This window comes from Chiloscyllium punctatum, chromosome 33, assembly GCF_047496795.1.
Source record: "Chiloscyllium punctatum isolate Juve2018m chromosome 33, sChiPun1.3, whole genome shotgun sequence".
Taxonomy (NCBI): domain Eukaryota; kingdom Metazoa; phylum Chordata; class Chondrichthyes; order Orectolobiformes; family Hemiscylliidae; genus Chiloscyllium; species Chiloscyllium punctatum.
The window spans coordinates 24,362,897-24,386,981 of record NC_092771.1 but is presented as its reverse complement, the minus strand read 5'-3'; the positions used below and the strand labels follow the sequence as shown (position 1 = coordinate 24,386,981).

The window sequence follows — 24,085 nt, the reverse complement described above, 5'->3', positions numbered from 1 at the left end:
ATACTGAGATAGGGCCGGCAATACGCCTGCGCGTTGTGAAAGGGCCGGCAGCACGCCTGCGCGTTGTGGAAGTGCTGGCAAAAAGTGTGTCAAACAGAGAGCAGTACGCCTGCGCATTGTGAAAGGGCCGGCAGTACGCCTGCGCATTGTGAAAGGGCCACTCTAGACCTGTGCGAGGTGAAAGGGCCGGCGGTACGCCTGCGCATTATGATTACACCGGCAGCATGCCGGCGTTCCTCGCAGGGCCCCGGTGTGCGCCTGCGCGGGGTGAAAAGGCCGGCGGGGCGCCTGCGCAGTACGCGGTGTGCCTGGGCCCTGGTCATGGCGTACCAGTTATACCGGAACACCACCCTCGGCAACAGCCTGCAGGAGAGTCTGGACGAGCTCATACAGGTACCGGCACCGGCACCGGCACCGGCACCCAGGGGGCACCGGGCCCTGGGCGGAGATCGTCAACCGTGACCCCCCCCCCCCCCCCCCGTCAGCCCCTCTCTCCCCCCCCCCCGTCAGCCCCTCTCTCCCCTCCCCCCCCGTCAGCCCCTCTCTCCCCTCCCCCCCCCCGTCAGCCCCTCTCTCCCCTCCCCCCCCCCCCGTCAGCCCCTCTCTCCCCTCCCCCCCCCCCCCGTCAGCCCCTCTCTCCCCTCCCCCCCCCCCCGTCAGCCCCTTTCTCCCCTCCCCCCCCCCCCCCGTCAGCCCCTTTCTCACCCACTCCCCCAGTCACACTTTTTTTCCCCCACCACAAAGCTCCCCTGTGATTCTCCTCATCTGCTGTGAACCCCCTCCTGTCCTACTCTTTCCCCCACCCCACTCTGTGACTCTCCCTCCTTTTCCCTTCAGACTTTCCACCCAAAGCTCTTACCACCCCAACACCCTCCATCCCAGCTCCACCGCTCAATTAACCTCTCCACCCTCTTGCTCTCTCTGCATCCCAACTTTATGGTTGGACCCTGTTCTGTTACTCTGGTTATCATAAACTCTGTGTTGCTTCCCTCAGTCCCAGCAGATCACCCCTCAGCTGGCTTTGCAGGTCCTGCTACAGTTTGACAAAGCAATCAACAATGCCTTAGCCCAGAGAGTTCGGAACCGAGTAAACTTCAGGGTGAGCCACCTTCCCCCTTCCCTTTCTATCTATCTCTCTCTCTCTGTCTCATGGTCATCTGTCTACTGTGTTTGTATTTCATGTGGTTCCACTATGTTCATGGCATAGACAGAGCCGACAGGTACCTTTCTGTACCTGAATCATCTGCATTGTTAGTGCTACGCTCTCAAGGATGTCCTTGTACTGGAGATACTAGCTGGGTACCTAATATCTGGGTTGCGAGTACTGAACTGTGATTTGTGGCTGAGTAATTTGGGCAAATGTTCTCTGGAGTTTACAAGATTGAGAGATGATCTTGTCGAAATCCCCAGGATTGTGAAAAAGCCTGACTGGTTAGAAACTGAGTGGTTGTGTTCCCTCTGGCTGGGAACTTTTTAACGGAGGACAGTGTCAGGTTAAGTGGATGAAGGTTTAAGATTGAAATGAGAAGATATTTCCACACTCTGGGAGCTGCGAATCGTTGAAAATCTCTATCTCGGATGTTTGTGAATGCTCCGTGTCACGTTTAAGACTGAATAGACAAGTTCTTGATTTTTGAGAATTGTCGGATGGGAAGCAGGCGGGAAATGAGTCAAGGCAGAAGAGCAGTCATTGGGAGAAGGTGATGACTGCAAATGCTGGAGAAGTCAGTGAAACATAGACTCTCCTGCTCCTCGGATGCTGCCTGACCTGCTGTGCTTTTGTAGTGCCACTCTTTTTTTGACTTAGGAGATCAGTCATGTGTGGAGCAGGCTTAACGGGTGATGTACACCAAAGAAACCAAAAGCACTGCAGGGTGGCACGGTGGCTGAATGGTTAGTATTGCTGCCTCACAGCACCAGGACTCTGGTCCGATTCCAACCCTGGGCGACTGTCTGTGTGGAGTTTGCACGTTCTCCCCATATCAGCATGCTCTGGTTTCCTCTCACGATCCAAAGATGTGCAGGTCGGGTGAATTGGCCGTGCTAAATTGCCCATAGTGTTCAGGGATGTGAGAGTTAGGTGTATTAGTCAGGGCTAAATATAGGGTAGTTGGAATGGGTCTGGCTGGGTTACTCTTTGGAGGGTTGGTGTGGACTTGTTAGGCCGAAGGGCCTGTTTCTACACAGGAGGGATTATTTTGTTTTTTTAAAATTGCTGGAGAAACTCTGCAGGACTGGCAGCATCTGTGGAGCAGGAACTTTACCCCTTGATGCCCAGGGGGGGTAGATTTAAGGTAATGGGGCAGGAGGTTAGAGAAGATGTGAGGAAAATCCTTTTCACCTGGATGATGATGATGATGGTGGGAATCTGGAACTCGCTGCCTATGAAGGTGGGAGAGGTAGAAGCCATCAGACCATTTAAGTATTTAGATGTGCACTTGTGAATCCAAGGCGTACAAGGCAATGGGACTAGAATAGTTAGGCGGTTATTCTTTTGAACGGTGCGGGCCGTTTTCCGTGCTGTCGATCTCTGACTCTATAACTACCCACCTGCAGTAGAAAGTTCTACACTTGGGAAAGAGGTTTCAGCAATGTTACTGTTTGTGGTCTCTCCAAAACTGGAAACATCTACCAAGACTCGCCCTTTCCAAACCTTTCGTGTGCTTTTCTTTTTCAATTTCATTGCACCTTATCTTGGAATTTTCTCCCTTTTGCCTTCCTGGTTGGTCAGACTTGTTTCTTGTTTTGTGAACCGTGACTGTTTCCATGGGGCAGGTTTGTTGGGAGAGTCACTCCTTGATTTTGTTTCTATTGGAACCAGGTTATTAGATTGTCTCAGACTGGTGACCAGTGTTCAAATGGAAAGAATGTCCCACTGGAGCAAATTTGACTGTTTCTAACTGCACAGACAGCAAGTTCCCCAGCTATAGAAAAGATTCATGTTAAACTTGAAAAGATGCACAAACTATTTGCAAGCATGTTGCCGGGGTTGGAAGGTTTGAGCTATAGAGAGAGGCTGAATAGGATGGGTCTGTTTTCCCTGCAACATTGAAGCTTGAGAGGTGACCTTATAGAAGTTTGTAAAATCCATGAGGAGCATGGATAGGGTGAACAGCCAAGATCTTTTCCCCAGAGTACAGGAGTCCAGAACTAAAGGGTTTAGGATGAGAGGGGAAAGAGTTACGATACCTTGGGGCAACTTTTTCACACAGAAGGTGGTGCAGGTATGGAATGAGCTGCCAGAGGAAGTGATGGAAGCTGGTACAATTACAACCCTTTAAAGGCATCTGGATGGGTACATAATTAGCAAGGGTTTAAGAGAGATGTGGGCCAAATGCTGGCAAATGGGACTAGGTCAGATTGGGATGTTTGGTTGGCATTGATGCATTGGACCAGGGTCTGTTTTCATGCTGTAGATCTCTGCCAAACAACCACACCATCAGATCTGCGGTCAGTGAATGAGGTTGGAAGGGGAGGGGAAGAGGAAGAGAGAGTATGTATGGGGGGAGGGGGAGTGCCACGACACCCAACACTCTCAAGCACTCAGGAATTGAGTTGTTGGATGGGTGTGCTCAGTTTAGGGTGATATGCTTTGGGTTTTCAGGAAATGAAGGCTATCCAATTTCCTGTGGTTTGGGGGGTACAATACCGAGAAGTGGCACAAAACTTCGAGCTCGATCTTTCAGGGCTAAAAGTAGGAAGAAGTTGAGAAATGTCACCTGTAAATGACAATTTATGTTAGATCAGTTGTAATTTTTAATCTGAAGTTGATATTTTTCTAAACCAAAGGCACGGGGCCAAAAACGATGATGGGGCTTGGTTGCAAACTAGCTGTGGGATGGCAGATCTTGCTGGAGGGGTCACGTGGTCTACTGTGACCTCCGTGTAACCATCGGGAGTTCCACAGGATGAGGTTTACAATTTGGACGGCGGTAATGTAGTTAAACTATTGATTCGGCGGCCCTGACTAATGCTGTGGTGACCAGGTCAAATCCTACTACAGGATCTGAAGGAATGAATAAATATCGAACAAGACTAGCATATTATTAGTGACTGTGAAACTGAAGGTTGGTTGTAGAAAGCGAAACCATGTGAACTCTGTGAGGAAATTGGCTTCACTTACCCAGTCCGACCTATATGTGACTCCAACCCCACAGCAGTGTGGCTGACTTTTAACTGCCCGCAGCCTGGCACTTATTTTTATCAGTTTGGATGGACTGTTGACCTAGGCACTGGAAACAACAAAGGCAAGCCCTACTCTGTCAATCTTTTAAAATTTTCCTCATTAACGTTCAGAGGCTCATACCAAAATAGGCCAAACTGTCCCATCGACTAGTCAGGAAACCGCCTTAGAGCAGTCTCAGACAGAATGATAGCTTACTGTCAATGTCCGAGACAGCGCCATCACCAATCGGCCCACTGGCAGCTCAGACCAACCAGAGGGGATGGCATCGCGCTATACAGTTGTCACCCTGGGATTGATCATAACCCATGAACCCCTGCTACCTATCTGGAGTCCTCTCTGCCACCTCAGCTGTCGAGTCAGTGCTCTCAATGTAGAACGCTACTACACTTTGTGTTTCTTTCAAGTAAGGGCACAGAAGTTATTCTCGGTACCCATCACTCAGTGGCATCACTTCTGACTTAGCTGGTCAAATGCTAAAGGGCACGGTTGCTAGACTGCTCTGCGTCAGGTAATGAGAGAAACCGACAGGTGGGAAATCTCTACTTGACCTCCTCCTCCCCAATCTACCTGATGTATTTGATCTACAACAGCGTTGGGAGAAGTGAAAGCCACAGTCGTTGTGGAGACAATGATTTGTCTTCACATGGAGGGTGCTGTCCACTTCACTATGTGGCACTGCCATCGTGCTGAATGGGTTTGACTCCGAAGGGAACGGTAGTCTCAAAACGGGACATCCATAAGACACAATGGGCAATCAGCAGCAGCAAAACTGCATTTCAGCACAATCAGTCATCTTGTAAGTTGGCAAGTCCCTCATTTGACCATTACCATCAAACCAGTGTTGGTTAAATGGGAAATGTAGGAGGGCATGCCAGGGGTAGCACCACCCCATAAGTCTAAGTGAGATGCCAACCTGCTACACTAAACAAGAGGACAGCGTGCACTTGATACTGTTAAGCAATTATGTAACCAACAGGATGGACATAACAAGATAAACCAAAGGCATGGGGCCAGTAATGACTATAGCATATCCCATATCCAGTACTGATCAATAAACCACTAACAGGTGGGGTTGGCTCTGAAACCATTCCCATCCTTGGAAGGCTAGCTTCAGTCAGAGGTGCTGAGTGGATGGTTCATTCTCGGCTTCCTCCCGAGATTCCCAGCATCATAGACACCACAAAACGGCCAAGTCGATTCACTGCACCTGATAATGAGAACAGGCTGGAGACTCTGGATACTGCAAAGGTCATGGACCTTGATAAGATCCTGGGTGGAGAGCTCCAGAACAAGCTGTGCCCCCTTGTCGAGCTGTTGTGGTCCAGCCACAACTGAGCAGTGTGCAAAGTTTTCCGAGACCTGTCCCGTCCACATACAGCTAGCTAATTATTGTCTCCTTCAGTCCACTGTTAATGATTAACAAAGCATGTCATTATCACTGCAAGGAAGCAGCATTTATTCAGCAACAACTTGCTCACAGTTGTCCAGTGCAGGCTTAAAGCTAAACTCCAGAGAGTGTTTGCCCCTGATATTAAGGCAGCATACGACTGGCTGCAGCATCACGGAGCCCTAGCAAAGCTTGGGTTGGTGGGAATCAGTAAGGAAGCTCTTCATTGGTTGGAGTCATACCTAGCAGAAGGGAAGATGGTTACAGTCAAACATTCTCCGTTCTGGAACATCACTGCAGGTTTTCCTAATGGCAGCATCCTAAGCCCAGTCGTCTGCAGTGCTTTAGGTGCTGGCATATCCATCACTAAGTCTGAAGTGAGGGTGTTCACAGATGTTTTTTGCACAAAGTTCTCTCCACAAAGATCATGGCTCCATCAACATTGAGGCGCAGAGTATACAGCAGCGAAACAGGTCGTTCGGCCCAACCCATCCATGCTGTCCAGGTCTCCTAAACTCAATTAGTCCCATTTGCCAGCATTGGCCCCTATCCCTCTAAACCTTTCCTATCCATGTCCCTGTCTGAATATCTTTTAAATGTTGTCGTTGTACTAGCCTTTACCACTTCGTCTGACAGCTCATTCCATACACGCACCACTCTCTGTATGAAAATGTTGCCCCTCCTCCCTTTTTAAATCTTTCCCCTCTCACCTTGAACATATGCCCTCTAGTTTTGGACTCCGCTACCTTGGGGGAATCGATCTTGGCTCTTCACCTTGACTTATGAAGGAGCAGCGCTCTGAAAGCTAGTGCTTCCAAATAAACCTGGTGTTGGGATTTTCTAACTTGGTCCAGCCCAGTCCAACATCATCCATCCAAATCACCTTATCTGTGCCTCTCGTGATTTTATAAACCTCTAATCTGATGCTCCAGGGAATAATGTCGCCTCTCCTTAAAACTCAAACCTTTCAGTCTCAGTAACATCTCTTTAAGTCATTTTGGCATTAATAATATCCTTTCTATGACAGTGCAACCAGAATTGTACACAGTGCTCCAAAGGTTTCCTTACCGGTATCTTGTATAGCTGCAACTTGGTGTCCCCATTCCAGTACTCAGTACTTTGACTGATGAAGGCACGCATTCCAAATGCTGCCTTCACCACCCTGTTCACCTGTGACACCACTTTCAAACTACCTACCTGAACCCCTAGGCCTTATCTGTCCAGCAACACTCCCCAGGGCCCTACCATTAACTGTGTAAGTCCTGCCCCGGTTTATCTTTTCAAAATGTGGCACCTCGCATTTGTCTGAATCAAACTCCATCTGCCAGTTCTGTCACGAATTGCAGCAGTTTCAAGAACATGGCCTACCACTTCCTCAAGGGCAATTAGGGATTGACAATAAACGCTGGCCTTTCCAGTCGCACTCCCATCACACGAGCAAATTTTAAATATCATAAAATTAGAGGCAGGGATATTTGCTAATTGCACATTGTTCAGTACCATTCAAGTGGCACTAATCTCGTTATCAGATAAAACAATTCTGATCATCATTAAACATATTGGTTTCAGTTAATATTCCATAAATTGTTCCATGCTATAAACCTGTCTCTCTGTCACATTAATATGGAAGCTATATTGTCTGCGTTCAGTTTTGCAATCCTCTGTGTCTAAGCCTGAGTGTTTCCGAGTGAGATTTGAAAAGTGGTTCAAGTTGCGTCATCTGAACGCTTTAGGATGCAGGAGTGGAGTGTGCAAATCCTTTTGCAATCTTTCTCCAACTTGCTTTAAGTCACTTTTGGGTTTGGCACCTTCTTCATCGCCCTTGGGCCAGTGGTTCATTGCTTGATACAGTTGCTGTCGTCGCTTGCTTTATCTGAGTGGTTTTGTTCTATTTTGAAGGGCTCTTTGAACACGTACAGATTCTGTGATAATGTTTGGACGTTTGTCCTAAATGATGTGGAGTTTCGAGAGGTTACCGAACTCGTTAAAGTCGACAAAGTGAAGATTGTAGCATGTGATGGCAAAAGTGAGTTGGAATTTATTAAAACTGAATGCACCCATTTTTTTCCTTGTGATTTAAAATCCCATGAGAACTTATTAGTCCAAGTAGTAATCACTGTCGGATTGGTGCTCTTGTGTTTGGTTTTTTTTTAACACCCTGCATCTGTTGCCAATATTCCTGGACCCAACTGCTGCTGCTGGAGGCGTCAGAAATGCATAGTGTATTTTTAATCTATTTTAATCCTTGCGGACAGTATAATCGGGGGAAAGCCAAGCCCCACATTAATACACTGAACAGCTGTTGCGTAGCTTTTCAGTGTGTTTGAAAATGAATAATAATCACGGTGGATGGGGAAGGGGGCAGAGCGGTTGGCTTGGCAAGGTGGGTAGTTTGATGCCTGGGAGAGGGTCAGGTCTGGGGTGAGAGCTGAGAGTCAGCTGGAGAAGAGGGAGGAAAGTGATATAGCACGTTAGGTCGGTGGGGGGAGGGGGGGGGGTGGGGAGATGGTAGAGTGTGATCATCTTTGGGTGGGGCTGGGGAAGAGTCAGGTGTCTCTCATGAGGATCATTGAGAGTTACTGTGATAGTTAGCCAGGAATTAGAGTATTTAAATGGATTGGACCCCCCCACTCCAAAAAAAAGGGTTCTGTTCAAACTCTAATTGGCATTGTTTTGGAGGATTTCAGATTGCCCTTCGGAAGTTTAGAGCTCCTGGATAATGACCTTGGATCAGGACATTTGCGTGATCCCAATGCATGAATACAGCCTACACATCAGCAATGTCCATCTTCTAGTGTAAGGTCTGGGCTCTTATTCCAGAGGCTTAGAGGAATCTTTCACCAATAGGAAATGTATGTTGTACATCTTGAAACTCTTCATGTCACAGAAGCACTGAATTATTATGGTCAGAAGGATGCAACATTTATGCCCGCACTGGCTCTTCAACTGAGTATCAACACCGAGTGCCACTTTCTTGTTTCCTTACGCACTTTCTATTCAAATAATCATCCACTGCCCTTTAGAATGTCTGCAGGTCCCATTGATGTGGAAGACTATTGAGAAAGTTTTTGATGAGAATGCGGAGGCTGATGGGCTGTGAGTGGAGTATTCATGCCTCTGATATGACTGAAATGAGACCTATAATGTTTCACGCAAACAACCTCCCGCACAATTAGGTGGACTTGCCCCCATACTCTCCCCTTGTCCCATAACCAGCCTTCAAGCTCCACCCAAGCCTCCTTCACTCAGACCTCATCTCAGATCTTTGTGTGAAGGTGTTTCTTTGGTATTGCATTGCAAGTATCTTAACTCTACCCTGAACCCTGCAGTAATAGCCCCTGAATGCTGGCTTCCCTTGTCCTCCCAGCTACTGCTAAAATCTCCTATTCTTTAGTTTTAAATACTTAGATTGCAGCGTGATGCAATGTGTTTTTATGAAAAAGATAAAATACTTTATTATTTGAATAATGCAGAACAGAGAGAAATGTGGCTGAAGCTCTTTTACCTTCCAGTTGAGTTGACAACATTAGGATCTATCCTTGCATTTCTGGATTAGTTAAAACAGTCTTGAACAAAGTTTATTTATGTAGAACAGTCCTCTGCATATAAATGTCTTGTGCCTTCTAGTGAGTATAAAAGACCATTATGCGAGTGGTGGCTCGGTGGTTAGCACTGCTGCCTCAGAGCGCTAGGGATCTGGATTTGATTCCACCCTCAGGCGATGGTCTGTGTGGAGTTTGCACGTTCTCCCCGTGTCTGCGTGGGTTTCCTCCGGGTGCTCCGGTTTCCTCCCACAGTCACAAAGATGTGCAGGTTATGGTGGATTGGCCATGGGAAGTGCAGGGTCACAGGGATGGGGTGGGTCTGTGAGTGATGTTCTTGGAGGGTTGGTGTGGACTCAGTGGGCCGAATGGCCTGCTTCCACACCAGGGATTCTGTTACAAATTTGACTGATTATCTTGAGTTGGCTGTTAGTATAGCCATTTTCTCTCTCACAGTTTTCCAGCAAGTGTTCACCATTCACAGAATCATGCCTCAGTGGGTGATTTGTTTTGGATTTTGAAAGTGTGGGCTGGTTAAATACTACCTGTACTCAGCCCAATACGAGCTTCTGAATGTTCAAATATATTGCATTCTCCTCTGGAAGACCAAAGCCAGTGGGTCCAATATTTCTTTAAGCACAACCTTCAAAACCAAAGGTCATCAAATCTGAAGATTTGTTCCCATTTGGTCAGGTGAATTTCTCTGAGGGATGTTTGCTCAAAGTGGACTTCTCCATTCCATTCCAACAACTTGATGGAATTTGAGTTTAAAGGGAGAAGCGTCAGTGGATAAATTGTTGGTAAATTTTCTGACACATTATGCCTTTTCATTTAGAAAGACATGGGTTGACCAGGGGCAACAGGATGGATTTGTCACTGGAGCGTTCTGTCTGACTAACCTAACTATGTTTTTTTTAAGGCATTGGCAGAGAGGTTTTGATGTAGCTTACACACACACACACAATCTTAACCAGCAAGATCCAGCAGTGGGAGGCAATTTGATTTGTGACTGGGAGAATGTTTCCATTTGCAATCCACAGGTTGCTATAGTAGGCCGCTTGCTTTTCATTGCATTTAGAAGTGGCATGTAATCAGAGTGAGCTGCAATGGGCCACTCAGCTCCTCAAACCTGCTCAACTGATCAGTGCGATCATGGCTGATCTGATTACTCCGCATTCCTGCCTACTCTGATAACCCACCATCCCCTTGCTCATCAAGCTGTGGGTTAGCACTGCCGCCTCACAGTGCCAGGGCCCAGGTTCGATTCTGCTCTCTGGCGATTGTGCAAACTCCACACAGACATTCTCCCGTGTCTGCGTGAGCACTGCTCGGGTGCTTTGGTGCCCTCCCGCAGTCCAAAGATGTGTAGGTTAGGTGGATTGGCCATGGGAAATTGTTCCATAACGTTTGGGGATGTGCTGACCCCATAACGTTTGGGGATCAGGTGGGCTAACCTGATAGGGTAGAGGGGTAGGATGCTCTTTGGAGAGTTGGTTTGGACTCGATGGGCTGAATGGTCTGCTTATGGGATTCTATGATACTATGAGAATCTGTCTACCTTGGCCTCAAATATATTTGAGGACTCTGGGTCCAACATACCCCTCTTTGAGGAAAATGCATTCTCCCTCTGTCCGAATGTCTTCACACGGCCAGTAGAGGGCATCTGGAGTTCACTCCAAATGGTGGTGGAGACCCAGTGCCTTTATTGTGGACATAAAAAGACACTTGATATTATGGGACCTTCAGGTAATGAGATTATGATTGAGAGTTCTCCTTTGACCAGCACAGTCATGTTGGGTTGAATGGCCTCCTCTTGTGCAGCAAGTTTCCACTTCTCCAGTTAAATGGGGTGGGCTTACTCTAGCCCCCAGCTCTGGGATGTTGGCATTTTAAACGTTGAAGTGAATTTTCATATTTCATTTTTCGGTCTACAGATACTGGTTCGAATGCTGCGGAATAATCCCAAAGTGGATGAAGATCTTTCAGTGAAACAGCATCCACACCAGATGTATTGTGAATAATCCTGGTTATTAGATGGCAGCTACTGGATCTGTAGCTGCTTCAACACAAGAACAAGTAGTGGGGGTGGGGTGGGGTGGGGGGGGTTAAATGTATCCCCCAGGATGTACAATATCAGTGCGAATATTACTTTTTATAAATTCTACTTCTGGCTCTTTTTTTATGTTTGAAAGATAAACCTGTAATAAAGTTTTACTTAACTGTGTTCATGGTTTGTCCTGATGTATTTTGGCTTTGTTCGGGGGTGGATTGTGTCATATTCTTGTGTTCCAAGCTACCACTCTCAATATTAGATTGTGTAGGCTCAACTTGCTTGAAAATCCCCAGAGGTTTACTTCACCGATAAGCTAAAAACTTGCAGTTAGGCAGACTAAAGGCGATATGATGCTATTTGGAGTGGTGACTGGTCACGTGCTGTTATTCTGGTCCTTGGCTTATAAACATACTCCGCTCTCAGAGTGGTAACAAAACAGTGAACTCTTTCTTTGAAGCAACTGGGTGGATTGAGAGACACGGCAGCTCAGTGGTTAGCACTGCTGCCTCCCAGCACCAGGGACCCGGGTTCAATCCCTGCCTCGGGCAACTGTCTGTGTGGAGTTTGCACATTCTCCATGTGGCTGCTTGGGTTTCCTCCAACAGTCCAAAGATGTGGAGGTCAGGTGAATTGGCCATGGGAAATTGCCTGTAGTGTTGGGTGCATTAGTTAGAGGGAAATGGGTCTAGGTGGGTTACTCTTTGGAGGGTTGGTGTGGACTTGTTGGGTCAAAGGGCCTGTTTCCACACTGTATGGAATCGAATCTGATATGCAGGGTAATGGGGATAGGGTGAGGCAGTGGGTCGGGGTGGGCTATCATTGCGTCGTGAAGCTCAGAAACAGACCCTTCAGTCTGTGCTGAACATAATCCCAAACCAAACCGCTTGTTCCTGATGAAGGACTTTTACCTGAAACATGGATTTTCCTGCTCCTCGGATGCTGCCTGAACTGCTGTGCTTTCCCAGCACCACTCTAATCTGGACCTTAGTCCCATCTGCCTGCTCTTGACCCATATCCCTCTAAACATTTCCCGTTCATGTACTTACCTAACTGTCTTTTAAACGTTGCAATTGTACCCATATCCACCACTTTCTCAAAGTTTGTTCCACATGTGAACCACCCTCTGTAAAAAAAAAATTGCCCTCCATGTCTTTTTTTTAATCTTTCTCCTCTCACCTTAAAAAAAACAAGCATGCACCCTCATCTTGAAGTCCCCCATTCAAGGGAAAAGACACCATTAATCCTGTCTATGTTCCTCATGATTTTATAAACCTCTCCAGTCATCTCACAACCTCCTACGCTGCAGTGGGGGGGAAAAATAAAACGAGTTCTTATAGCACAACTGTTCTTTGGAGGGCCAGTGCTGACTCAATGGGCCAAATGGCTGTAGAGTTTCTATGAACCAGGGAATGGAGAATAAATGCTATCCCAGTCAGTGCCACTTGAAGGGGCAAAGAATTGATCACGTAAGACCATAAGACATAGGAGTGGAAGTAAGGCCATTCGGCCCATCGAGTCCACTCCGCCATTTAATCATGGCTGATGCGCATTTCAGCTCCACTTGCCAGCGTTCTCCCCGTAGCCCTTAATTCCTCTAGACAACAAGAACCTATCAATCTCGGCCTTGAAGACATTTAGCGTCCCGGCTTCCACTGCACTCCGTGGCAATGAATTCCACAGGCCCACCACTCTCTGGCTGAAGAAATGTCTCCGCATTTCCGTTCTGAAATGCCCCCCTCTAATTCTAAGGCTGTGTCCACGGGTCCTAGTCTCCTCGCCTAACAGAAACAATTTTCTAGCATCCACCTTTTCAAAGCCATGTATTATTTTGTACGTCTCTATTAGATCTCCCCTTAATCTTCTAAACTCCAACGAATACAATCCCAGTATCCTCAGCCGTTCCTCATATGCTAGACCTGTCATTCCAGGGATCATCCGTGTGAATCTCCGCTGGACACGTTCCAGTGCCAGTATGTCCTTCCTGAGGTGTGGGGACCAAAACTGGACACAGTACTCCAAATGGGGCCTAACCAGAGCTTTATAAAGTCTTAGTAGTACATCTCTGCTTTTATATTCCAACCCTCTTGAGATAAGAGACAACATTGCATTCGCTTTCTTAATCACAAACTCAACCTGCATGTTTACCTTTAGAGAATCCTCGACTAGCACTCCCAGATCCCTTTGTGCTTTGGCTTTATTAAGTTTCTCACCATTTAGAAAGTAGTCCATTCCTATATTCTTTTTGCCAAAGTGCAAGACCTCGCTCTTGCTCACGTTAAATTCCATCAGCCATTTCCTGGACCACTCTCCCAACCTGTCTAGATCCTTCTGTAGCCTCCCCACTTCCTCAGTACTACCTGCCTGTCTACCTAACTTTGTATCATCGGCAAACTTCGCTAGAATGCCCCCGGTTCCCTCATCCAAATCATTAATATATAATGCGAACAGCTGTGGCCCCAGCACCGAACCCTGCGGGACACCGCTCGTCACCGGCTGCCATTCTGAAAAAGAACCTTTTATCCCAACTCTCTGCCTTCTGTTAGATAGCCAATCCTCAATCCATCCCAGCAGCTCACCTCGAACACCATGGGCCCTCACCTTGCTCAGCAGTCTCCCGTGTGGCACCTTATCAAAGGCCTTTTGAAAGTCCAGATAGACCACATCCACTGGGTTCCCCTGGTCTAACCTACTTGTTACCTCTTCAAAAAATTCCAACAGGTTTGTCAGGCATGACCTCCCTTTACTAAATCCATGTTGACTTGTTCTAATCAGACTCTGCTCTTCCAAGAATTTAGAAACCTCATCCTTAATGATGGATTCTAGAATTTTACCAACAACCGAGGTTAAGCTGATTGGCCTATAATTTTCCATCTTTTGCCTTGATCCTTTCTTGAACAAGGGGGTTACTACAGCCATCTTCCAATCGTCCGGGACCTTTCCTGACTCCAGTGACTCTTGAAAGATCTCAACCAATGCCTCTGCTATGATCCAGGTTTGCTGACCTTCAGGTTAAGTCTGTTCCCTGAGTGACTGTGGGTCTCGTTGAGCAAAGGAGCTTCCAGGCTCCCTCAGTTGGTCTGTCAGGATCGGCACTTCATCCTGCCCCCTGCCAGAGTGTCATCCCTGGTCCTTAAACCTGCTGCCCCACACCATTGCCACTTCACTTGGTACCCTTGGTATTGCCAGTCAGCCAGACTGCAAATGTGGCCCATATTTCACGTGGTGCAGGGCAAAGCCAGGCTGTCCGAGACAATTGGCTGCAACTCCCCTCAGGTCGCCTGCATTTGGGTAGCACTGTGTAACTAGAAAAAGACACCTGTAAGGGCAGCTACAAACAGAGGGTGAAAAGTGAAAACAGGAAGAACTGCGGATCCTGGAAATCAGAAACAGAAACAAAAACAAAATGCAGGAGAGGTTCAGCAGATCTGGCAGCAAAAGTCTTGTCTGTGTTATTGAATAAAAGTATTCTGCATCTTTGAATTCGGGATTTATCGAGGATGTTGTGATGGTTTGTAGCTGAGACATTGGAAGGTAAGGAATGGTGCAGTGGTGTGCGGCCCTCTCTAGAGGCGCCGGTGTCTGTTTGTCTCTGCCTTTCATACACAGCTAGTCCAAACTGATCAGGTTTCAAAATGAGGATATCTCCTGAGGTCTGCCCAGCAGGTAAAAGCTCTGCAACCATGTCTCCCTCGGTCTCTCTCACTTTCTGCGTCCATGATTTGGCGACGCCGATGTTGGACTGGGGCGTACAAAGTTAAAAAAATCTCACAACACCAGGTTGTAATATTTTATTAAACAAATTACGAAACCATTTATAAAGAACAGTTAACATTTACAGCTGTATACAACAGCAATTTTACAAGGGAGAGGAGCAGCAAAGCTAGGCCCCAAGCCCTACCACTCAGCCAGTTTACAGGGAAATGAGGACAAACCATAAATCCCAGTTTCAAATATAAAAAGACAGCAACAATGACCTTTATACATCAGATAATCCAGTTACATAACAGAAAGTGCAGACAATACGGACCCAGCAAGCCCCCTGCCCCTCCCACCATCCGGTCACTCTAAGGCAGCCCACCCCTACCCACCTTCTGGCTCTCAGTCCACCCCATGCTCTTCCAGTTCAACACCAACAGGTTTAATTGGAAGCACTAGCTTTCGGAGCGCTGCTCCTTCATCAGGTGGTCAGTCAGGATCAGCACTTCATCCAGCCCCCCCCCCCACCCCCCCACCCCTGCCAGAGTGATATCCCTGGTTCTTAATCCTGTTACCCTCGCCATTGCCACTTTGCTTGGCAGACACAACCACCTGATGAAAGAGCAATGTTTCTGCACCCAGGCTTCAGAACCACTTTTTAAAAATAATTTATTCTTCCGTGGGATTTGGGTGGCATCGACTTTGTGCCTTGAACTGAATGACAGCTAGCCTACTGCAGTTAGGAGTGAACCACATGGATCTGGAATCACATATCTGCCCCTTCTCTAAACGGGGCATTAATGAGCCAGCTATGTTTCACAACAATGATGTGAACCAATGGGCCGAGGAAGGGCAGGTGGAGTTTAAATTGGACAAATGCGGTGATGCACTTTGACAAAGCAAATTCAGGCAGGACTTACACAGTTAATGGTAGGGCCCTGGGGAGTGTTGCTGAACAAAGAGGCCTAGGGGTGCAGGTACATGGCTCCTTGAAAGTAGATTCGCAGGTAGACTGGATGGTGAAGAAGGCAGTTGGTATGCTTGCCTTCATTGATCAGTGCATTGAGTATAGGGGTTGGGAGGCTATGTTGTGGCTGTAGAGGATACTGCTGAGGCCACTTTTGGGATATTGAGTGCTGTTCTGGTCTCCTTCCTATCAGAAGGATGTGAAACTTGAAAGGGTTCAGAAAAAGTTTACAAGGATGTTGCCAGGATTGGAGGATTTGAGCTATAGGGAGAGGCTCAACAGGCTGGGCCTGTTTTCCCTGGAGCGTCGGAGGCTGAGGGGTGACCTTATAGAGGTTTACAAAATTATGAGGGACACGGATAGGGTAAATAGACAAGGTCTTTTTCCCAGGATAGGATAGTCCAAAACTAGGGCAAAGGTTTAAGGTGAGAGGGGAAACATTTAAAAGGGACCTGAGGGGTAACTTTTTCACGCAGAGGGTGGTGCATATATGGAAGGAGCTGGCAGAGGGAGTGGTGGAGGCTGGTGCAGTTTCAACATTTAAAGGACATTTGGATGGGTTTTTGAATTGGAAGGGTTTAGAAGAATATGGGTCAAATGCTGGAAAACGGGGCTAGATTCATTTAGGATATCTGATAGGCGCTGACAATTTGGACTGAAGGGACTGTTACCATGCTGTACATCTGTATGGCTCTATAATTGTCAGGGTCACCATTACTAGTTTGAAATTGCAGGTTTGGTTAATTGAATTTTAATTCTGTGGTTGGCTTTGAATCTAAATCCCCAGCACATTAGTCTGGGTCTTTGGATTAGTTAATCCAGTGATGTTACCACTGTCTGACCTCCATGACGATTGACGATCAGAGCTCCTCATTTAGTGCAGAGGCATGAGCTTAATCAGATTCTCGAATCCAGCCAGTAGTGGTTTTATTTTGCCCTTAGTACTGAGGAAAGCTGCACGTTGCCATTTGTTTTCTGAAAGGAGAGCAAACTTGCTGCGGTATACCAACGTTAATTCAGACCAATAGTTGAAGTGGTCGATGGGGTTGGAGAACGAGGTCCTTACGTTTCAGATGGGTCGTCCCTTTGGCCGCTTGTCTTTTACAATTTGGTCCGATGGCATAACGATTTCTTTAATTTTTCAAAAGAAATGCAGATTGGACCATGACACATGCTTCAAATTCTCCCGTAGGTACAAGGGCAGTTAAGCTGAAAAGTCCAGTAATTGCACAGCATTTTCCCAAGGGCCTCTTTATAACCTCAATAATTCTTTTGATGCATCTGAGAAAGATGAATTATATTTAGTACCTTGGGCGTCACTGATTACAGTTTGGAGCATTTATTTCTGATACCCGTTTGGATGCCGTTATTTTAATTTCAACTGGATATGTTTGTTTCCTGCCTTTATCATAATGTTTACGAATTGCTATAAAGCGCAGCCTATGTTTAACAACTTTGGAACCACTAACAATCTCGTAGTTGTCTCCTTTCTGAAACATCTCTCAGCAAACTGGTGATTGTCAGATCATCCAGTCCTGGAAGGAACACAGGAGCAGGAGTAGGCCATTCGGCCCTTCGAGCCTGCTCTGCCGTTCGATATGTTCACCCCTGCTCCCACTTTCCTCACATACACTTTTATCCCTTTACTCAAAACTCATTCTTGAAAACCATGTGTCTTGGCCTAAACCACTTTCTATGGCAGAGAATTCCACAGACTCACCACTCTCTGGGTGAAGAAATCTCTCCCAACCTCAGTCCTAAATGGCCTACCTTGTATCATAAAGTCATACAGGCATGGAAACAGACCCTTCATTCTAACCAGTCCATACCAACGATAATCCCAAACTAGTCTCAACTACCAGCTCCTGGCCCGCATCCCTCCAAACCTTTCCTATTCACATACTTAGTGAACCCCTGATCTCAAGTTGAAAGGTCACAGGCAGTCTGGATAGAAGACCACATTTGTGCTCTCAAACATTCATTGATCTGTCAAAGTTCAACACGTATAATGGGCTATTTTAAAGTGACTCACTGCAGTAACACTGATTTCAGAAATTACGGCTCACAACTCAGCATCCCCTCACTCTCCAAGATCAGGAAGAGAGGGATTGTCAACTAAACACACCAATACCTCTACTCCCTCAGGAGGCTGAGGAAATTCGGCTAGTCCACAATGACTCTTATTGGTTTTTATTGATGCCCCATAGAAAGTATCCTATCAGGATGCATCACAGCTTGGTTTGGCAACTGCTCTGCCCAAGATCACAAGAAACTGCAGAGAGTTGTGAACACAGCTCAGTCCATCACACAAACCAACCTTCCATCCATCGACTCCATCTACACTTCCCACTGCCTTGGGAAAGCAGCCAACATCATCAAAGACCCCTCCCACCCTAGTTATAATCTCTTTTACCCTCTTCCATTGGGCAGCCGATACAAAAGTTTGAAAGCACGTACCGACAGCTTCTTCCCCGCTGTTATCAGACATTTGAACTGACCTCTCATATATTAAAGTTGGTCCATCTCTGCACCTCCTCTATAGCTGTAGCACTATATTCTACACTATGTTATATTACCTTGATGTACTTACATAAGGTATAATGTGCCTGGATGGCACGCAAAAAAATACTTTTCACTGTATCTCAGTACATATGACAATAATAAAATGAAATCAAAAGTCATTCTGGAGGCTGTGAACATTTGAAATTCTGTACCCCAGGGGGCAGCAGACGCTCACTCATTGATAATAGTCAAGGCTGAGATCGATGGTTCCGAGGGCTCATCAAGTTGATATGGACAATGTGCACAGTGAATAATGGAGCAGGTTCATAGGCCGCGGTGGCCTCCTCGTGTGCCTATATTCATGGTTTTTGTGCTTTATGTTTACATTCCCAGACAGGGGGACATCAACTGATACACTGCACATTCCCAGGCACGGCGATATGAGCAGCTGAATTCTGTTCTGTGGTTTCAGGACCACCAGCGCTCGTTAGGAAAGAAAAGCAGGATTTTTGCCAAATGATGCCCACATCTCACATTTTTGAAAAGTGGGACTCACCTGATAGTGCCAGTGAAGACTGATGGGTGAAATGGTCTATGTCTGTTCTGTACTATTCTGTAATACTCTTTGACTTTGATCTGGTTCTGCATAATTCTGTGCAACTTTATGAGATTCAATGCAAATCCAGGCAATTCTAAACAACTCGGAAAGTCCTCACAACTTTCAGCTCTGTGTTAGGTACCATGTACGATCAGCGCTGTCATCTATACCTGCAGGTTTCCCCCACAACCCCAGTAATCTGAAGAGTACCGTTTACTTCACGACCTAATTACAAGAAAGCCTGACCTGTAGGATCATTCCCAATGTTGGATTCGGTTGATCACACACATGGGTCATGTCCTATCTTACATAAAATGCATTTTTTAAGTTCTTGACAGAGCCTCACCTAGTTATAAACATCAAACTGTTATATTCCATTATGTATGCAAACAAACAGGGTGCAAGTTTTAATGTATTTATCATATGTCCCCTTTGAACCTATTTTTTGCCTTCTCTGGTCTATTTATGCAATTGATTGCCAGCCTGAACAATCTCTTTAGCATATAGCTGCAATATATTGGCTCATAGTTGAACATTTATCTTATCTGACATTTGTGGGTGGCACAGTGGTTAGCACTGCTGCCTCACAGCGCCAGAGACCCAGGTTCAATTCCCGCCTCAGGCGACTGACTGTGTGGAGTTTGCACATCCTCCCAGTGTCTGTGTGGGTTTCCTCCCATAGTCCAAAGATGTGCAGGTCAGGTGAATTGGCCATGCTAAATTGCCTGTAGTGTTAGGTAAGGGGTAAATGTAGGGGTATAGGTGGGTTGTGCTTCGGCGGGGCGGTGTGGACTTGTTGGGCCAAAGGGCCTGTTTCCACACTGTAAGTAATCTAATCTAATTTCTTCTTCTCAGACTACACCTTGGGAACATCTAGGAGACAGTGAGGTCAGAGTTGAAAGTGTATTGCTGGAAAAGCAGAGCAGGACAGGCAGCATCCGAGGAGCAGGAAAATTGACATTTCGGGACAGAGCCCTATCCCTGATGAAGGGTTCTGGCCCGAAACGTCAGTTTTCCTGCTCCTTGGATGCTACCTGACCTGCTGTGCTTTTCCAGCAGCACACTCTCAACCTTGGGAACAGCTACACATTCCCTGTCACTGCCATATTTGTTCTGCTATTCTTTTCTCAGCCAAATATCTGGGTTGGTATATGAATAGGAAGGGTTTGGAGGGATACAGGTCGGGTGCTGGTAGGTGGGACTAGATTAGATTGGGCTATCTGGTCGGCATGGACGAATTGGACTGAAGAGTCTGTTTCCATGCTGTACATCTCTGTGACTCTATGACCAGGCTATTTATGAGACCAGTAACCTGGAGGACCAGGCTATTACTAGAGTGGTAATCCAGAAGACTAGGATAATTACTACATCAGTAATCCAGAGGGCCAGACTAAATTCTAAACCATTAATCCAGAGGACTGTGTTAATTACTAGACTGGTCATCCAGAGGATCAGTCTAATCACTAAGCAAGTAATCCAGAGGACAAATCTAATTTCTACACCAGTAATCTGAAGGATCAGGTTAATGACTAGACCTGTTGAGTCATAGAAATATCCAGCACAGAAACGTCCTTTGGTCCAACCTGTCCGTGCTGTCTAGGCATCCCAATCTGACCTAGGCCTATTTGCCAGCTTTTGACCCAAATCCCTCTAAAACCTTCCTGTTCACGTGCCCATCCAGAATCTAAAATGTGGATGGAACATGGCTGTAAGAGCTGCTCCTTTTGTTTTTGAAGTTTATTTCAGTGCTGGAGCTGATTTCCTCGATTTCTTGTGGCAGTAATTACTGTTTTACAAACTGTTCCTTTGGTTGGGAACTTTGCGAAAAAAGAGGGTCAAAACAATGATGCTTTAAAATGGGGGAAAAGAGAGAGAGAGCAGTCGACCATGTGGAAGGTTGCTCTAGAGTTCCGTAATATGGAGGACCAGGCTAATTAGTACAGTTGTAATCTGGAAGAGTAAATTAATTACTAGGTCACTCATTCAGAGGGCCAGTCTTCTGATAGAGCAGTAATCCAATGGACTGGGCTAATTACTAGCCCAGTAATATATATATATATATATATATATATATATATATGTATATTTTCTCTCCCTTTCCCCCACATTACCCCCTAACTGCGATAGTGCTTATTTTGTCCGCAGCACCCATGTTGTGTGTGTGCAGGTGTGAGACACAGTGAAAGATAACAAAACTTTATTCAATTCTCACCACCAGGGAGACAGGAAACACCCAAATGGCCAGTGACAAGCAATACCCTTCACATCAAAGGGTAATGCTGCATGATCAAACAGCGAAGGGGAGGGCAGGGATTAAATCAAAATAGAGTTGGAGGGGGAAATAATACACTCCACTCCCTGCGGCGCCCACCTCTCCCTAAGCAGCTTGAGGGAGTTGGTATCTAGATGAGTAATACTGAAGACCTGACTAATTACTACACCAGAAACCCAGATGACTCAGCTAATTACAAATCCAGTAATCCAGACATCCAGCCTAATTACGAGACAAGTAATCTACAAGTCCACACTAAATACTAGACCAATAATCTTGAGGAACAAGCTAATTCTGCTCCACAACCACCTGATGAAGAAGCAGATGCTTCAAAAGCTAGTGCCTCCGGATAAACCTGTTGGACTATAACCTGGTGTTGTGCGATTTTAAACTTTGTACGTCCCAGTCCAACACCGGCATCTCCAAATCATTATTAGATTACTTACTTGCAGTGCGGAATTGGGCCCTTCGGCTCAACAAATCCACACCAATCCTCCGAAGAGCAACCCACCCAAACCCATCCCCCTACATTTACCCCTTCACCTAACACTGCGGGCAATTTCCCATGGCCAATTCACCAAACCTGCACATTTTTGGACTGTGGGAGGAAACCGGAGCACCCAGAGGGAACCCACAAAGACACGGGGAGAACGTGCAAACTCTACACAGTTGCCTGAGGTGGGAATTGAACCCGGGTCTCTGGCGCTGTAATCAAGTAATCCACAGGAAAGAGTTAATATCTACAAGGGTAATATGGATGGCCAGGCTAATTACTAGACTAGTAATAAGGAGGATAAGGCTGGTTAATAGTCCAATAATCCAGAGGACCAAGCTAATTATTATGCAAGTAATCTAGAGGATCTGGCTAGTTATTAGACCAGTAATCCAAAAGACCAGACTCACTACTAGAGCAGGTAGTCCAGAGGAGCAGGCTAACTACTAGATCAGTAACTCAGAGGACCAGACTAGGTTCTGCACTAGTAATCTGGAGTACCAGGCTAGCTGCTAGTTCAAGGGCCTATGCAAATTTTCTGGCAGCACCATTTCAAATCCCACTGTCGCAGCTCTTGGAGTTTAAAGAGGGAAAGTAGTGATGGTGACTGCTGTGCTTTTAAAATAACAACTTTGAAAATATTTGGGATCAAAATGTGAAAAATACTTAGGTATTTGGGAACTAGTGTCAGTAATAGTGATACTGTCTTTTTTAATGTTGCGAATTGAAATAAATTGATTTTTAGCCCAAAGTGCGAATTTACAACAACTTTGTAACAACTTAAATACCACTTTAGTGCCTTTTGGCACATGCCGCACATTTGGCGAGGGGATTAAATATGTTTGCTCTGTCCTGTACAAGGAGACAAAATAACCTGAGTGAATTCTGTAAGAGTATAGTTCTGTAATTAAAGAATTACTGCCAATTAATCCAATAACTGTAGCTGACCTGTGGCAGCTTCTCACAGGCTAACATTAAACTAATATGTACTCACTTCAAAAAATGATGTGAGGAATGTTGGCTGATTTGCGAGCTCAGTTTAAAGATGTCAAGGACAGAGCATTCGAACAGATTAAACAATATTCACTCTCTGTCGTACACAGGCCCAGTAACAAATCCGCCACAAGGGGGAAGTGAGCCCCAAGTCAGACCTGACTGTTCATGGCTGCGTAAACTAGCACATCTCCCCTGCCTGAAGGAAGCTAGATAATGAAATAATCTTTAATCTTTGTCCCTCCCAGGCACTTTTAACACCTGTTATCCTTGATAGTGTCCTGGACAACACAGTGTGGAAATTCATCTTCAACCTGCTAATTATTCCAGCTAATTATTCATTTTGGCGCAGGGTTTTCAGAAAGAAACTGCTTCAGGTGTTTGACAGATCGCACATGATCCACCCAGATGGAACCATACAATCCTTCCATCCCCCCCCCAGAAATATCTCACCTCATGGTCACTGCAGTTTGGAAAATGCAATTTGAGACAATTGCCAAGTGGCTGTCTGACTAGGAAGGCAGGGTGTCATTTTCAGTTTACTGTAACCAATGTTAATTATTTGCTCTGAGGAAGAGTCATATTTTATTCTGTTTCTGACTCCACAGTTGCTGCCAGACCTGCTGAATTTCCCCCTCCCTTTCTGTGTTGATTCTTAGATCTCCAGCTTTCCTTTAACTGATGATACAATGGGCAACGCATCATAGATTAGGCAGCTTGGTTTAGCTTCAGGTCTATGTTGGGAAACATGAATAAACTTAATTGTCTAAAATTTGACTTGTCTAAATTAGTACATAGACTGCAACTGGAAGGCAGCCCACTTTCACCTTCTCAAGGGCAAATGGGGATGGACAATAGATGCATCCCAGTCTGTGATACCCACATTCCACAAGTGGATAAAAGATTTGCTGTTTAGTTACAACTTACAATGGAGAAAGGTAAGACACAGATAGTCTTTTCGTCAGGATAAGAAATTCTGTAGGTCACTTTTGAAGTCAACTGCTAGCTTCTATTAAACATGAATCTCAAATCCAAACTAAGTTAGAAAGTTTGTTGTGTCACCATTGTCTTACCAGGCCATAGGGGCTGCTGGGAGAAAGTGAGGACTGCAGATGCTGGAGATCAGGGCTGAAAAATGTGTTGCTGGAAAAGCGCAGCAGGTCAGGCAGCATCCAAGGAGCAGGAGAATCGACGTTTCGGGCATGAGCCCTTCTTCAGGAATCATAGGGACTGCTCCCTCATTAGAGAGAGAAGCAACTGGTGGTGATTTAACCTGAGGGCCAGCAGACCTCAGGTGAGGGAAGAGGTTGAGATGGAGAGTCCTTCATGGTAACCTCAAACCAGTGATAGGAATTGAACCCATGCTGTTGGTATCTAGTGAAATGATCTCTTTTTT

At 46.0% G+C, this 24,085-nt stretch overlaps 1 protein-coding gene across 1 annotated transcript; it reads left to right on the top strand.

Annotated features, from left to right (window-relative positions):
- The first annotated feature begins 229 nt into the window (after positions 1 to 229).
- gtf2a2 (general transcription factor IIA, 2) lies at positions 230 to 11,339 on the top strand. Its single transcript, XM_072553150.1, has 4 exons — positions 230 to 393; positions 995 to 1,099; positions 7,473 to 7,599; positions 11,050 to 11,339. The coding sequence occupies exons 1-4, from the start codon at positions 322 to 324 to the stop codon at positions 11,073 to 11,075; spliced, it is 330 nt and encodes a 109-aa protein (XP_072409251.1). The 5' UTR covers positions 230 to 321; the 3' UTR covers positions 11,076 to 11,339.
- Positions 11,340 to 24,085: the final 12,746 nt, after the last annotated feature.